Source organism: Chiloscyllium plagiosum, chromosome 10 (genome assembly GCF_004010195.1).
Source record: "Chiloscyllium plagiosum isolate BGI_BamShark_2017 chromosome 10, ASM401019v2, whole genome shotgun sequence".
Classification (NCBI taxonomy): domain Eukaryota; kingdom Metazoa; phylum Chordata; class Chondrichthyes; order Orectolobiformes; family Hemiscylliidae; genus Chiloscyllium; species Chiloscyllium plagiosum.
This window is the reverse complement of record NC_057719.1, coordinates 45,961,139-45,978,840: the sequence shown is the minus strand read 5'-3', so window position 1 is coordinate 45,978,840 and position 17,702 is coordinate 45,961,139. Positions and strand designations below refer to the sequence as shown.

At 37.3% G+C, this 17,702-nt stretch overlaps 2 protein-coding genes across 5 annotated transcripts in view; one reads left to right on the top strand and one right to left on the bottom strand.

Annotated features, from left to right (window-relative positions):
* The window catches only part of gnpnat1 (glucosamine-phosphate N-acetyltransferase 1), a 20,987-nt gene extending 17,692 nt beyond the window's left edge, over positions 1–3,295 (top strand). For both annotated transcript variants that reach the window (XM_043697664.1, XM_043697663.1), the window contains one exon: positions 1,285–3,295. In XM_043697664.1, coding sequence (XP_043553599.1) covers positions 1,285–1,432 — 148 coding nt within the window. In that variant the 3' untranslated portion in view covers positions 1,433–3,295. The remainder of the gene's footprint in view (positions 1–1,284) is intronic.
* Positions 3,296–4,529: 1,234 nt separating this feature from the next.
* The window catches only part of styx (serine/threonine/tyrosine interacting protein), a 41,403-nt gene continuing 28,230 nt past the window's right edge, over positions 4,530–17,702 (bottom strand). For 2 of the 3 annotated variants that reach the window (XM_043697660.1, XM_043697661.1), the window contains exons 9-12: positions 10,350–10,422; positions 8,907–8,988; positions 7,491–7,623; positions 5,046–5,130 (exon numbers count right to left, since the gene is read on the bottom strand). In XM_043697660.1, the coding sequence (XP_043553595.1) occupies positions 7,535–7,623; positions 8,907–8,988; positions 10,350–10,422 (244 nt within the window). In that variant the 3' untranslated portion in view covers positions 5,046–5,130; positions 7,491–7,534. Of the gene's footprint in view, positions 5,131–7,490; positions 7,624–8,906; positions 8,989–10,349; positions 10,423–17,702 lie in introns of all 3 variants that reach the window. The other variant, XM_043697662.1, reaches the window with a different exon arrangement.

Here is a 17,702-nt window from a genome sequence, read left to right as displayed (position 1 = left end):
AATTTTTTAAAAAATGACTGCATCCTCTTCGTCCTATCTTCACAATCCTGTGATTTATATAACTCAGAATAGAATTTTCTAAAGGTCGCATTAATCTTTTTATGATCATGAGTCAAAATACCCGTACTTTCCATGATAGACGTAATAGTCTGAGGTGCCTTTTTTTTCTTTGCAAGAAATGCTAAGTATCTACCCGGTTTGTCGCCAAAGGTTATAACCTTTGCTTTGCAAATAATATTTCCCTCTTAGCCGTTTGAGTAAGTGTAGTATTTAGAGCTGTCCTAAGAGCTGTAATCCTTTTCAATTTAATAATAGAGGGTCTATCAGTGTATGCTGTTTCAGCCGCTTTTAAGCGGGCTTCAAGCAGACGCTGTTGTTCTCCCTTTAATTTCTTCTGGGTCGCTGAGTAGGAGATGGTCAAGCCTCGCGTGTAAGCTTTGATGGTCTCCCACATCATTGACGGGTTGCTAGCTGTACCTGAATTAATTTCTAAAAAAGTTTTAAATTCTTGAGAGAAGTACTATACAAATTTACTATCTTTCATTAAGAAGGGGTCCATACGCCAATGCCGAGGGGATGTCCCACTGTTCCTCGCCTTAGTTTCCATAGCTGTAATATTCTTAGGTGCACCTTGATTGAGGTTTTTGAATTCTAATTAATTAAAATTACAGACTGGGTTTTAAGAAAGCCAAACTAAGGTTGCTTGTCCTGATTAGTTACAAAACTCATTTACAGCTATAAATGTTTTCTTCGGTTTATCATAACAGATACAAAAGAAATGATACTTAAAAAGGCAGGGTGCCTAGCCTATACACGTTCTTCTGTCTTTAACCTTTTTTGTACATGGAACCACTAAAACACAGGCTTTGTTAACCCTTACTAAGTCACTACCCTCGTATATCCAGAAACGATCCTTGATTGTTGGTTTATTCGTGCATGAACAGTTCATGGTCAATCCTGGATTGGTTTGGTGGTCTAGCATTGGCTTCTCATGATCTTGATTATGACTTTGCTTAAAAAAACTCTTCTTAACAATCTTCACCACTTCACAATATGATTTTTAACAAAAACATTTCACCCTGCTGTCTCTCAAAACGTCTGTTGATTAGTTCTATAATTGCATTGCATTTTGAATTTTCTGTAATATTGCTGTAACATGTTCCATGCAGTTCTACCTGAAATATTGCCTAAAAGGGCCTATTGTTTTTAAAAAAAACTTTTCATACATGCTTGCAAATAAATGAACTATTACTAACCTGTAGCTATATTTTGTCCTATTAACAGGTTAGTTTCAGCCCTCACACTTCTCAGCAAGAAACTCAACTGTTATAAAATTACACTAGAGTGCCTACCAAAGAATGAAGCCTTCTATCAAAAGTTTGGATATAAAGCTACAGAAGAAGTGTACATGCAGTGCAGATTTTTCGACTGAAGTCTGCTTAATTGGTTGCTTATTTTTATTTCTAAAAAGACATTTGAGATCTGGCTATATTACTGGTATTCTGATCTATTAATACAGGACTGAATATAGAATAGTCTGGCATTAATGGCCTATTTTCTGCTTAATTTGGTGGTAACAGGATGTAGTTGAAATTTAAGAATGTTTTTCTCAGACTAAGCAGTTATGTGGATGAGGGGTAAACTGCAGCATAGTTCACATTATTAAACTTTGGCTGAGAGTGCTGTATCTATGAAGGAACATTGTTTTATTTAGAAACTGAAGATATCAAGAATTTTAACCAAAGTACTTTTGTTTTTGTCTAGCTCCAAAACCTTTGTCTCGAATTTATGTAAAACTTGGAGCAGGACATTTCTATGCATTAATTTCTGTTAAATCACTTAACTAGTAATTATGGCTGCCATGATGCTCTGCCTGCAATGTTAAAGGAAGAACGATGTTATGCAGTCATTTGGGAGTAATTCCATTTTCATTAAGTGCAAAATTTGCAGGAAATCTTGGGAGCAGAAATCTGATTGGTATTAAGTGCATGGGCTTCGATTTTCAGCGCATGGGCTTTATGGCACTGTCCAAGTTGAAGTGGCGATATTAAAAATACTTGTGTGGCTGTTCCCAATTTTTTTTAAAAATAAGTTGTGGAGTTTTGTAGGAACAAGACAGTATCAAACAGCGCACGAGCACCATATGTTGATGTTCTGAAGTAGCTTGCTGCAGTGTAACTAAATGTAAGCATTAAGACTCTAGGTCATACATACGTGACTTCATTAGTGTGATTTAATTGATCTTAAAATTGGATAATTCCAAAGCACATTTATCTAATTTACAGAATGTTAATATTTAAATATTTAAAAATGAAGATAAACTGCTCGCTGTGTAGATGCAATATTGCACAGGTATTAACTGATTTTACCCAACGGGATTTTACTCTTTATCTCAAATTTTAGTCTTCATGGTTAACATTGCAGATAAATCTACTGTTTTCAGCCTGTTTATAGGAGTTGTTTGTTGAAAACTTTTTATTTTTGTTTGTAGAGTTGTAGCTAAATACAATTAATCTATGACTTAGTAAAATGGTATTTGAGAGAGCTCCATAAATTTAAACATTATCCCTAAATTTATCCTTTGAAAGTTAGATGTATATATATATATATGTGTGTGTGTTTTATATATACATACACACACACACAATAAAACAAATTCCAATAGAGATGGGGATATGAATAGTGATCATCATTGATTATTGTAACAAGTTACACATAAGTAAAAATTAGAACCGGAGATTTGGTATATATTGTATATAATTTAGTCAAAGAAAGCACTGCTTCCGATAGGAAAGGTAAATTCTAGCGCAAAAGATGCAGTTAAAGTAAAATTTAATATTCTGAAGGAATTTACTTTACTAAAGATTGTATATTTTCACCCTGTTAATTTTTAAGAGTTTTTGTCTAAACTATTGAGCTTTAGTTTTATACTACAGCATCAGAGCTAATATTTGTAGAAACTTGGTATACTTTGATGTGGGTACATAGGTGATGAGAAATGCTGCAAAGAATTGCTGTATACTGGGTCTGTCATTGTTGTTTAGATGCTATAATTTATAGGACCAAGATGGTAAATGTCTGCATTTAAGTTCAACATGTCACCTTCTGTTTACTGTACTGACTACTCTGTCAAAAGTTTTTGAAACCCATCTTTGGGCCCAAAAATTATACTTGGTTCTTTAAGGTATGCATATACTACATGAACCACACAAAAAACTGTTGTGCTTTTTTGAATTACAGCTGCTTTTAAGTACAGTTTTTGGTTGAGAGATTTATTGTGATCCAAATTAGTTATTTTATTAGTATTAATTTGTATTTATTTATAACTATAGTATTTTGGACAAAGGGCAAATAAAATCAAACTCGATGTATATAATTGGAATACAATATGGTCTTCAATATAAATTTTATACTGTTCAGCAATAGTCTAATTATATTAAACTATGTTAATGTTTCTGCTTTACAAAATTAAAAAAAGCAAAATAGCTACATTTGATAGTGAGAAAACATACAACCAGAAGCTGAGCTTGCAGATTTGTTCTCAGATGTTTTGTCACAATACTAGGTATCATCATCAATGAGCCTCCGATGAAGCGCTGGTGTTCTGTCCTGCTTGCTACTTGTGTGCTTTGGTCTGTTGTGGTGAGTGATATCACATCCAGTTCTTTTTCTGAGGTTGGTAAATAGGCTCCAAATCGATATGTTTGTTAATGGAGTTGACAGTGATAGACCAAGTATCATTGGTATCCATACACACAGACAGAGGGACACCAGTTTGACTAGGACAATGTGGGACAGGCTAAACAAAGACACACACGGGAATTCCTAGAGGCCTGGCATTCAAACCTGAGCTCCATTAACTAACATATCGATTTTGACTCCATTTACCAACCTCTCAGAAAAAGAACTGGATGTGATATCACTCACCACAACAGACCAAGACATACAAATAGCAAACAAGACAAAACAGCAGCGCTTCATCAGAGGCTCGTTGATGATGTTACCTAGCACTGTGACAAAACATCTGAGAAAAAATCTGCCAGCTCAACGAGCAAAGTTACAATCTGAGCTACAAATCTACTCAAATCAAAAGTTTGACAGCTTGTTGCACTAATTTATTCAATGTATGCATGTTTTTGCAGAAAACAAAAGTTAATTGAATTCAATTCAATTGACAGACCTTCACTATATAATGTCATAGGCTAGCTGTAGCTGTCTTTCTCCTAAAGATCTGTACAGTTAATGTACTTATGTATCTTTAAGTTTGTGGTTATATTTGAGGACTAAAGATATTTTCCAATATTAATTTGAGTAGGTGAAGCATAATAATTAAGCCAAGTAACAAAGGCCTGAAAAGATTTACCTAGTTGTCTTAACTATTATAGTTTCATAGCATGGTCAGAAAAATCAAAAGTACGTTTTGTGAAAATTACCTTAATTTTTGAATAGATCTTGCTGGTCTACAATCTGCATTTAGTGAACTAAATAAAATGAGGTGCTACATATGGTTTGACAGATAAGTGTAACACTTAAGGAATTAATCAAACTTTTTTTATTGAAAGTTTTAATAAATTACACTCAAAGATTAACACTTTATAACAAATTGCATGTATGGGTCTGACACCAAGCACACAGTGCATTATTTCCCTATCAAACTCTCATACAATCAAAATTCAAGTATCAAAAGTGCATCCATGTCTTAGCACATGCATACTTATTAACTGTCAAAACTGCAATTGGTAAAAATGTAAAATAATTAGCATATGAAGACTTCAAAATCCATCAAAAATGTGTTGTGCTGTGCTGTTCCTGGTCATTTTAATATTTTCATAAGAGATTCTAGTGCTCCAGGTTGTTCTCATATGAAAGGGCAAGTTCTCCATTTTAGCATACTTCCTCAGAAGTAGCAAGACAAGAAATGGAAAGAAAGTAAATTTTGCCAACTAAGTTTTTAGTATTCATAATCTTAAATATCCCATAACACTTCTCATCCTTTATTCACTGTTTGATACAGTACAGTAATCATGTCCATTATAATTAATGGAGTAGTAACAGGTTACCCATCATGGACTGCAGCCACCTGCATACTTGAAATATCATCATCATCTTCCAGCATTCTTTTCAAGGTTCCTAAACAAAACAAAATGCCATTACTAAAGCTTTGAAGAGTAATGATAAACACAGGTCAGAGAAAAACAAATACAGGAAATATTCAGTTCAAACAAAATTCAAAAGAAACAGAAGTAACATTTCTGCATGTTAATCTCTCATCAAAACTTTTCTTCTCCCTCCACCACGAAATTGCTGACTTGCTCAGTTATTTCTAGCATCTGCAGTGTTGTTTAACTGCCAATGCTTTAATATAATCCTTAAACTTTACAGAGAGAAGTTAGAGACAACATTCATAGTCTACTGTGGTCCCAGTTATTTGCAGTGCTTAAGTATAAAGGTCCTTGTGCAGAAGGCTCTCTTCCTGTTGATTGATTATATCTGAAGCAGTTCTTCGTACCCACATGTAGATATTTTTCAAAGGCAATCCATTTTAACATGAAGGAGACAATTACATTAGTTGGTAAGCCATTGTTACATTCTGATAGGAGATCCTAAGAGCAAATCTTCCTAATCCTAATGGGGTAGCTTCCGGAAGCTTAGTTTACACTATCTGCAGGGAAGTGATACTCTTGCAGTTCCCAAATAATGATGTTCATTATTGATAACCCTGCAGCATGCATAATCACTGCGAACTAATATGGCAAAATGAAGCATTGGAATTCTCAACCGTTTTCTTCCCTAGAGTTCAGGTAGGCAATCAACAGAAATGTCTCTCAAAGATTCACCATCTACAAGTGGTGCTCCAAGACCATGCAAGAAACTTGATACATCTAAGACAATCCAAACTATTGACTGACACTTCCTACAACCTTAAACATTCACCACTTCTACAACAACTTGATTGTAGTGCATAACATCTACATGATGCATTGCAGCAAGTCACCAAGATTTCTACAACAGCAACTCCCAACCTGCACCCTTACTATCACAAGAACAACAGACACTGGGATAGCACCATCTTCAAATTGCACACCAAACTTACATGGTATTTTCCACCCTTCCTGTATCATCACTGGGTCAAAATCCTGGAACTCCATATCTAACAGCACTGTGGGAGTAGTTCAAGAAGGCAGCTCACCAACACTTCTTCAAGGACCATTAAAGATGCGCAATAAACGCTGGCCTGGCCACCGAAGACTGCATTCTGTAATTGAAGGCTCTCTTCAAGGATGGAGCTGATTTAGTGTAGCACTTTTAAGGATAAATTTCTGCATACATGTTGGCGAACATTTGGATTATCCCAAATGTTGCTGTCATAAGAGTGTCAGGCAAGCTGAACCAAAACCAACAGGTAAGCTCTTCAAAACAAAACCCATTAAATTCTATTGTATGATGTTCATATGTATTGCATCTGGCCCCTCTCTCTCTTCTGCAAAAGGTGATTTAACTAGTTCAGAGAAACTCAGGAATACCTTGTACATTGACACATGGAGATAGGCACCAAAAGCAAGAAGAATTGCTGAATCTCATAGCAGAAGCCTAGTTGAAATGTCCACAAGCTTTAATTTTGAGAAAAATCAAAATTTTTAAATGAAAGTATGAGAAGAATTGATACTTGAGAATTTAAACATTACTAATTGATGCATAGGAAGGGACATAAGATGTGCCAGTTTAGAAATGACAAGTTTATCTGTATTCCTGGATTTGCATTAGTATACTACTTGCCACAGCAAATATCAGAACATATAGGTCAACATATAAAAGAATGCTCAGATTGGCAAGAGGACGTTGTAACAGCTTTTGACGATCTCCAAATCTATGAATACCATATGATTATATTTTCTATCTTATAAAAGAGAATGTCCACTAGCCTCACAAATTAGCCTCATGTCCCCTCAGAGGAAGCAATAAATACTTAACCATGGGAAAGTTTTGGAGACTAAATGAATGGGATCCTGATAGAGTGAGAAACTCCAAGAAAGACTACCCTACAAGTAAATAAATCCACTTCATTACATCATTGCCTAAATGTCACACTGTCTGACTCAGTAGCTTCTTACAAGTTAGAATGGAAAATCTTAGAGAGTTAGAATATTTACTGGATTCTCTATACCATCCACTACTTACACCACTTCTCTGGGGTTTGCACTAGTATCTTGGGCAGTGAATCAGGAGAACCCCACAGAAATTCCAGTTTGAGCTTAAAAACAATTAGAGCCATAAAAGGCTCTAACTAAATAATTGACTGCTGGGAGATTATTGCAGACAAAAGTCTTGCAGATACCATTGTAGAGCAACTGATGTTTGCTACGCTAAAACAACACAAATCTAGAGAACATTCAACCAAACATGTAATATTCTTGTATGTTGAGATAACCTTGTCAGATATGTGTGGTCTCCAGATGACAACAGCTACTGAGAACTAGGAAATTCCCTACCTAACACCATTGAGGGAACACCATCACCAGAAGGACTGCAGCGGTTAAAGGAGAAGGCCCATCACCTTCTCAGGGTAACAAGGGATGGGTGATAAATGAGGCCTTTCCAATGTCGCCCATATCCTGAGAACAACTAAAAAAAGGAAAAGATTGTGTTGCATTTACATAGATCATATACCTTTTACTATCCATAAAACAGAATCTGAGAACAGTTCTAAAATTAGCTCAGTGATTGCACTAGTAACAGCAACTGAGATATGAAGATGCTTCCAACAGAGAATCACAGCTACCAAGAAAGTAGTTTACAATGATAAAATCATGTGGAAGATTGAGCTCAAAGGCTTGGTATGGAATACCAGGTGTAAATCTCGAGAAGGAAATTAAGCAAGACTTGATTTCCAAATCCCTTTCATAAAATAAGATACAAAAGGATTTTCACCAAGAGTCCAGAGAGGAAACACGGAGTACTGCAGAAGCTGTAAATGAACAATGTTGGTGCTTCATTTCAAAACCAAGCTTAGCAATGTGGGTTCCAGGATAAACTCCAAATGATTAACAACTTCAACTTGTAGGATATGCCTTACTCACAAAAGATTTCCTAGAATCAATGTATTTACTAGAAAGAGAGCATTTTGGCTATTGAAAGGAAATAGTGAAAAACAAACAATAAAACAGAAATCTGTTGACCAAGTAAAGAATTCAATCTAGTAACAGGATAGCATGGGATTTGTTCAAGAATTTAGCACAAGAATATTTGAGAACTAATCATTTTACACCCTGAATGAGATGTTTAAAATAATGTTTAATTTTGCTGCAATACTCAGGGAATCAAAGGGCACGTACAGAATAACATCTGCTCCCTGAATTTAGGAATATACAGAATTGATTGCAGCACACTGGAGGAACATTTTAATGTCATCAAGAAAAGCTTTAATATGACACAGAAAAGAACGAACATGAACAACATATCAACAACATATTCAGATAACTAAATCCTCTCTAATTTATCTATAAATAGCTGGCATTTTTTGATTTGCCCTGTGCACATGCAAACTGAAAAGAAAAAAAATAGTAAAAATTGTTCAGGACATTGTTGTCCTGGGTACATGCCCTTCTCTTTCCCAAAATATTGGTCGTTTTATTTACATTGGGTATATATTTAATTTACTTGAGTTTCAGAATATAACATCACTTCTCCAACTACATGTCAATATCTGTATTCCTAGCAGCTTATTTTCAGGCTGTAACATTCTTAAATCAATAACTACAACATTTCTAATGCTCCAAAGATTGAAGCTTTGTACTAAGATGTATCTTGGGCATATTTCAGAATGATATATTAGCCAAACATAACATCCATCAGTAGTATTAACACAAGAAAATGTAAGAAAACAATCATTTTCAACAATTACTAACCTTGTGCAGAAACTGATCTGCCCAGTTGAAGTGGTGACATCATCTTTATTGTCAATTTTGCTAAATAAATGGCTTCATACTCCTATTTATAGAACAGTTTTTACATTAGCTTTTATTAAAAAATATTTTGTTGATTTGACTAAAGCAATCATCTAAAACAGCTTAACACCTCACGCATTTTTCTGCAATTTTTGGAACATGCAAGTGCATGTGCACAAATCAGCCAATAACACATAAAGGAGACAGACTCTGGGAATTGCTTGCACATCGTTGGATGTGTTGCACCATTCTGCTATAAGCTTTACAAAACTGGCATGAGTTGCTACATTTGCTCATTATCTCAACTTCCCACAGAAAGTTCTCTCTCACAATTAACAGTGCACGTACCTATTTAACAAAGTCACAATTGTCACTAGTTGGCAATCAATCAGTCCCTCCCAAAAGGTGAACATTAAATGTATGGTGCATCATTCCTTATGGATTATTGTTGGGAGAATTTGTAAATGTCAAATTCTACTGTTAATTTTATTCCCCATTTTTCTGTCGCTGTTCTCTTTTGATCCAATTTTACTTTATCCCGCTCTATTTCTTTAACCTGAACCTTATTTAACACTGAAGTCATTCAATCTGACTTACCTGCCTCCTCAGTCCTACCCCTTCTAATTTCTCCAGCTACTTGCTGAGCTTCAGCCTCATCAGTAATTAATTGTTCAAATTCATTTACCAGGACTTTGGCAAATCCCCAGCTGGCTTACCATGCTTTCTGTTTCTATTTTGTTAAGGAAATACATAACTGCCTTTGAGGCAGCACAGTAAAGGATGACTACATTGGTTTCCTCGTGAGGTTGACTTACAACCAAAGGCTGCATAAATTGGGCCTATACTGAAGCTTAGAAGAATGAAGGGTGATTGAAATAATAAAGATTCTACAGGTGCTTGATGGGGTTGACACAGAAGTTGTTTCCCTGGCTGGGGAATTTAGACCCCCAGGACAGAATCATAGAAATAAGGACCGGTTCATTTAAAACTCAGATGAGGGGCAATTTCTTCAAAGGATTGTTCATTTTTGAAATTATCTATTCCATATACTTATGGATGCTCCATTACTAAAGATATTTCAGGTTGAAATAAACAGACCATTGGCCCTTAGACAGGGAGTGAAGGGATATGGGAAATGGGTGGAAAATAAAGTGGAGGTAGAAGACTGAGTGCCAGAGAAGGCTTATGAGGCCATCTGGTCTCCCCTTGCCTCTACATCTTATGTCTGCTATCTTCCAGGTGAGAAACGTGGATAGTTTAAAAGGAAATAAAGCCTAAACTGTATAAAATAAAAAGACATTCATTTTAAAACATACACACCAATCTTGTGCCAATTCCTCAAATGTTATATTATCAATATAAATTAATATTTTATGGTGATTAATAAAAAGACAAGCCAGTTACCTGCAGCTGATGGACAAATCCAGCATTTGGATTAATACAAAATCTTCTTTCCTGCACATATGTAAAGGCATCCCTAAAAACAAAGTAGTAAAGGTGCATACTATGAACATCTTTCCAAACTGTTATTTTATCCACTCAAAACCCAACTATTTATTTCCCCTTTCTCCTAGCTCATTTCCAAACCATTTCTCAAATAAAAGATTAAGCAAGTAAACTGATTCTTGGCATTGGTGATTTCCTAATTGATCATTAGGAGATGGATAAGTGATTTACAACTTTACTGTTCACTGTCAAGAAATATGTTGCCTTATCTTCACAATTGCCACTGATCACAGTTCAGTATGGGAATACCAATCTTTTTCCTAGAACCTATTAAAAAGTTGTTTTTAATGAAATTAGCAGATTTCCAAAGGAATGATCCAGTCAACAGAAATGGGAATGTTATATGTGGATTGCCAGAAAGTGTTCAAATAGGTAGGCCACCACAGGTTTATCAGAAAAACTCATATCTGGTATAAAGTGTAACAGCATTGCTTGAAAGCTACCATTAGATTAATTGCATGGACATTTCTAAAGAGGGTACAGGATTAGAAGGTCCTGAATGTACAGTTTTTGTGCATAAATCAATGAAGTGACAGGCCAAGTTGAGAAAACAAAAGCATACAGAAGGCTAGGATTCTTATGACAGTGGTAGTGTATCTATCTGTGAGCCAGGAGAACTTGTTTCAAGTCTCACCTGCCTCAGAGGTGTGTCATAACATCCCTGAACTGGCTGATTAAAAAAACCTACGGGCAGGCTAAGCTTTATAAAAAGGGACAGTGTACAAAAATGCAAGCAGCTTTGTATAGACATTGATTTGGCCTCAACTAGAGTGCTGTGCGCAGTTCTAGGCAACACATTTTAGGACGATGTAGGTGTCACTGGCTTGGCCAACTTTCATTATCTAGTTATCTTGAGAATGTGGTGGCAACTTCCTGTCTTGAACTGATGTCATCCATGGATGTAGGTTCACCCACAATACCATTAAGAATTTCAGGGTTCTGACCCTGCATGCAGGAATGGTGAATAATTCCAAGCCAGGATGGTACATGGCTTGGAGGGAAACTTGCAGATGGTGGTGCTCCCATATGTGTCTGCTGCTCTTCTAAATGGTAGGGGTCACAAGTTTGGAAGGTGTTGTTGAAAAAGCCTTGATAAATTGCTACTATCAATCTTGGAAATGGTACATACTGCAAATTGTGGGGAGTGGGGGTAACAGAGATACATATGCTGAAGATGGTGGATGGGTGTCAACGAAGTGGGCTGTTTTGGTTTGAATGATGTCAAATTCCTTCAGTGTTAGTGAAGCTGCATCCATTCAGGAAAGGGGAGAGTATTCTATCACACTCCACTTGTGCCATGTACATTAATGGCAACACATTGGGCAATCAAATTAAATGAGTAATTGCCTCCAAATTCCTAGACTCTAATCTGTTCTTGTAGTTTGTTTTCATGGCTGGTCCAACTTCTGGTCAGAATACTGATAGTTGGAATTCAGCAATGTCAATGCATTTGAATATCAAGGATAGATGATTTAATTCTCTGTTGCAGGAGGAGATGGTCATTACCTGGCAATTATGGTATCTGCCAATATTGGCCAGGAGTACTGCATATGGACATGAACTGCTTCTGTATCTGAGATCATAAGACAAAAGGAGGAGAAATAGGCCATTCCACCCACCAAGTCTGCTCAGCCATTCAAGATGATCATGGTCCAACTCCATTTTTCTGCTTTTGCCCCATAACATTTGATTATCATACTAATTAAAAATCTGTCTATTGAATATGCTTATTGACCCAGCTTCTGTAACCCTCTGTAGTAAAACATTCCACAGATTCACTACTCCCAAAAGATATTCTTCTTCATATTTGCCTTAAATGGACAACCCTTTATTTTGAAATAATGTCCTCTGGTCCTAGGCTCCACCACAAAGTGAACAACCTTTTCACATCTACCCTATCAGGTCTGTAAGAATCTTGTCTGTTTCAATAACATTGCCTCTCATCATTGTGAATTCCAACGAGTATAGGCCCAACCCGCTCAACAAAAGAGATACCCTCAATTCCTTGGCTCAACCAAGTGATCCTGCTCTGGACTGCCTCCAACATTAGTATATATTTCTTTGGATAAAGGGGTCAAAATCAATTCATAGTATTCTAGCTGTGATCTAACTAGTGCCTTATATAGCTTCAGCAAGACGTCACTAGTTGTCGAATCCATTCCTTTTGGAATAAAGACCAACATTCCATTTAGCTTCCCTAATAGCAACTGAATTTATATGCAAACCTAATGGTTGAGGCATGAGGACTCCAAATCCCTCTGTGCAGCATCTTCTTCAACTTAAATAATAGAGTTCCTCTATTCTTCCTCACATTTCCCCAGATTATATTCCATCTGCCATGTAATTGCCTACCTGCTTAACCTGTCTATAAACCCATTTAGACATTGAGTCCTCACTACCTGCATTCCCATTTATTTTTGCGTTATCTGCAAACCTGGCTATAGTACATACGCTTCCCTCATTCAACTCATTATAATATACTGTAAATAATTGTGGGGAGAAAGTGAGGTCTGCAGATGCTGGAGATCAGAGTTGAAAATATGTTGCTGGAAAAGCGCAGCAGGTCAGGCAGCATCCAGGGAACAGGAGAATCGACGTTTCGGGCATAAGCCCTTCTTCAGGAATCAAGCCATTCCTTGATTGTTTAGTATTTTTAGAATGCAATTGGCATCTTCTGCTATTAAAACTGATGTAAAGTATTTATTCAACTTCACTCCCATTTCCTAGTTCCCTATTATTATTACCCTTGCCTCATTCTGTTACAAACGCACTAAACATTGTGCAGTTATCAGTAAACATTCCAACTTCTGACTTTATGATTAGATTATGGAATAGCAGAAAGGGATTGTACCTAGGATGCTACCCGATTACCTTGTGCCATGATGTCCCAGGACGGAATTAAATGATCTCCAATAACCACAACTACCTGTGCGAGATAAGATTCCAACAAGCAGAAATTTTCCTTTGATTCTCAGAGTCCAAGTTTGCTAGGGCTCCTTGACAACATTCAAATACTGCCTTGATGTCACATTTATTTCTGGAGTTCAGCTTTTTTGAACATATCTGGGCCAAAGCAGTAATAAGGTCAGTAGCTAATTAGTCCTTGCTAAAGCCAAACTAATGACAGCGAGCAAGTTATTCTGAGCAAATATCTCTCATGGCACTGCGGACAGCCCCTTCATTCACTCTGATGAAGGACTGTTGACTAATGGTCTGGTAATTGTTTTGTAGACAGGGCAGACCTGGGCATTTTTCACATTGCCAGATAGATTCTAGTGTTGCAGCTGTACTGGAACAGCTTGGTTATGGATGCAGCTTATTCTGGAGTACAGGTCTTCAATTCTTTTGTCAGTATACTGTCAAGCTCCGTAGCCTCGAATGGATTAAGGAGACAGGGTAAAACTGTTCCCATTAGTGGAAGGATTGAGAACAAGAGGTCATGAATTTTTGGTAACTGGCAAAAATAGCAATGGTGACATGAAGAAAAAACACATGCAGTTTGGAGTTGGGATCTGGAGGGACTACCCATATGCCTCATGGAGACAGGTTCAATCTAGGCCTTCAAGAAGGAATTGGATTAAAACTGCAAACTTAAAAAATGAAAGTATGGAGAATTGCTCCTTGGAATGCACAGACATGATTAACTGAGTGGCCTCATTCTGTGCTATTACCTTTCTCCAAAGAGTGACAATGATTCAAATATTCTATTCTATTCTATTCGAAAGATCAGTGATGGGGATCTATGTGCATATGATTTAGTCTCATTTAAATGGAACAAAATGTCAAAGTTTGGCGATAACATAAAAGTAAGTTGGCAAGTTAGCAGCCAGCAAGGGCAAGCAATGAAGAGACTACCCAGTCTAACAACTAGGACAAAGACAGGAACTTCTACAATTTGATAATACATTCTATAACTTAAAATGTAACAAACCAGAAAGGTTCTGCTCATACCCAAACTCTCTTTCCAATTCACTTACGGGATGTAGGTATCATTGGCTGGGCCAGAATCTATTTGCCTATCCCAACTTGCCCTTGAGGTGGTGGTGAACTGCCTTCTTGAATCACTGCAATCTGGTTCATTGCACTCATTAATACATCATTAGAATGAGTAAGGTGATCGGACTCATCTTAATTCATTCAATCAGAAAGATCTTAAAATCATCTATTGCAGTAACAAGTAGTTCTTAAGATGACTGAAAACGGTTATCATTTCCAACATTCCCCCAAATTTTAAAGCATGTTATGATTCACATAGACATGAATAACTTTAAAAACTGAATCCCTAATAATTAATTTAGATTTGTACAAGGTTGCAAGTTAAGACTTTTACTGAAAGAAAAAGGCAACTTAAGCTCCAAACTACATAAAAAAATTGGATGATTGGATCTGGGATGAGGTGGGGGGAGGGGAGAAAAGGAAACTTCAACTCATCCCAGACCCTCCAACTCGGCACCGCCCTCTTGAACTGTCCTATCTGCCCATCTTCCTTCCCAGCTATCCACTCCACCCTCCCCTCTGACATATCACCATCACCCCCCACCCTATATCAACCTATCACCTTCCCAACTACCTAACCCCTCTTCCCCACCCCTCTCTCCCATTCCTGATAAGGGCTTATGCCTGAAACATCGAATCTCCTGCTCCTCAGATGCTGCCTGATCTGCTGTGCTTTTCCAGCGCCACACTTTTTGATTCCTCCCTCCAGCCAAAACCAAGTGAATCTTTCTGTTTTGGTTAAATTCATATGAACTATTTTCTTCAACCGGAGTGCAAAACCTGCAGTTTTCACCTCTCTCTCTCTCCCATTTCTTGTAATTTATCTGAGAGATTCGGAGATGTTTTTAATAGAATCTTGCAATCTTAGTGGTTTCCTATGCAATTTTTCCCTCAAAAAGTTAACCACTATGGCCATGTGAATCATTTACACTTCTATTCAAGTAGAGATGTTGACTAGCTCTCCTTTACACTCTGAACTAAGAACGTACCTTGCAAATAAACAGACAGTTTAAAAGTATACAAATTGACTATCCAACAATCATGTTCCCACCTTGTACCTTGCACCTTGTATCAAGTAAACGTGGGCTACCCTTTAATCTTTAACACACACTTCACTTGTTGTCAGGAGAATGCAAAACTGATTTCAGGAGGGTTAAACTAGTGAGGCAGGGGCTGGGGATCAGAGTAATACATCAACTTGTCAAGTGATTGAGAGGAAAGGAAAGGTTAAGTAAGTCTAATATGAAGAATAGGCAGGGCCAGGTTAATGAGCATGACGGGACTGACAGTCTGATGTGTGTTTATTTTAATGCAATGAGCATAACAGGTAACAGATGAGTTTAGAGCCTTGATTTACAGTGTTGCAGCTATTACAGAAACTTGGCTGAGAGAAGAGCAAAACTGGGAACTCAATGTCCTCGTGTTTAGATATTTCAAGCGAATACAGAGATGAAGTGGGAGGGGGGAATTGCATTACTGATTAAGGAGAATATCACAGTTGCACTAAGAGGACATCTTGGAGGGCTCATCAGCAAGTATGTGTTGAACTCAGGAATGAGAAAGATGCAATCACTATGACAGTGTTATACTATAAGCCTCACAATAGCTAGCAGTCCATAGAGGAACAGATATGTAGGCAGATCATGGAAAAACGTGAAAACAACAGGGTTGTTGCAATGGGTGATTTTAACCTCCCTTAGCTTGTCTCTCAGTTTCAGGGGCCTTAGATGGAGCAGAGATGATTAAGACTGGCTCTCAAGTGAAAGTTCTAAATTGGGGGAAAACTATTAGACAAGAACTGCAGAAATTAGACTGAGGGCAGCTATTTCAGGGGAAATGGAAATCTGACAACATGTGAGTCTTTAAAGGCCAGTTGATCAGAGTTCAGGACCAGCATGTAGCTGTGAGGTTGAAAGATAAAGATGGCAAAATTTGGGAACTTTGGATGACAAAAAATAATGAAACTTCAGTCAAAAAGAAAAAGGAAGCAGACGTAAAGGTTTAGGAAACTAAAATCAGGTAATGCCCTTGACTGATATAAGGAAGCAGTGAAGAAATCAAGCAACAAATTAGAAGGGCTAAAAGTGGCCATGAAATGTCCTTAACAAATGGAAATCTCAGGTATACAAGGAGTAAAAGGATAGCACAAAAGGAGGCAATTTATGCGTGGACCAGAGGAAGTTGGTGAAGTCCTCAATGAATACATCAGCCAGATTGAATTAACCAAGGAGAAAGAGGACATAAGTGAGAAAGATTAGAAAGATAGAAACAGAGAAAGACAGAATATGTTTATATTCTAGGGGATATTGATTTTAAGGTGGTGGTGGTGTTGGGTGTCTTGAAAAACATTAAGTCCCCTATCCCAGGATACTGAGGGGGGGAAAAGGAAGAGATTGCTGGAATCTTGACAGAGATTTTTGCATTCTCTTTAGCCACAGGTGAAGTCCCAGAAGACTGAAGAATAGCCAGTTATTTTTCAAAAAAAAGAGCAATAGGGGTAATCCATAAAGTTACAGGCAAATTAGCCTTACATCAATGGTAGGGAAATTAGTGGAGAAGATACTTATGGGCAGGATTTACTTGCACTTGGAGAAGAATGAATTCACTTGGAAAAGTCAGCATGGCTTTATGTAGAGGAGGTCTTGTCTCAAAAATTTGAATTTTCTGAGGAAGCAATGAGGATATGAAGGGTAGGGCAGTGGACATGGACTTTACAAAAGCATTCGACAAGGTCCCGCATGGGAGACTATTCTAGAAGATGAAGTCACATGGGACCCACAGTCAGTTGTTAAGTTGGATTCAAAATTAGCTTGGTCACGGAAGACAGAGGGTAGTTACGGAGGGGTGTTTTTCTGGGGGTCTGTCACCAGTCGTGCTCCCCAAGTACCAGTGCTGGGACCTCTGCCGTTTGAAAAATATATATACTTAGATAAAAATGTACAAGGTCTAACTAGTAGGTTTGTAGACAATACAAAAATTGATGAGCGTGAAGAAGGTTGTCAAAGGGTATAGCAGGATAGAGATCAGTTGAAAAGTTGGTGAAGAAATGGTAGATGGAGTTTAATCTAGACAACTGTGTGGTGATACATTTTGGGAGGTCAAATGCATTATACAGTTAATGGCAGTACCTTAGGAGCAGCGATAAATGGAAGGATTGTGGGGTCCAAGCCCATAGCTCCCTGAAAAAGGATAAGACAGTAAAGAAGGCATATGGCATGTTTGCCTTTATTGGTTGGGGTATTTAGTATAAAAGTT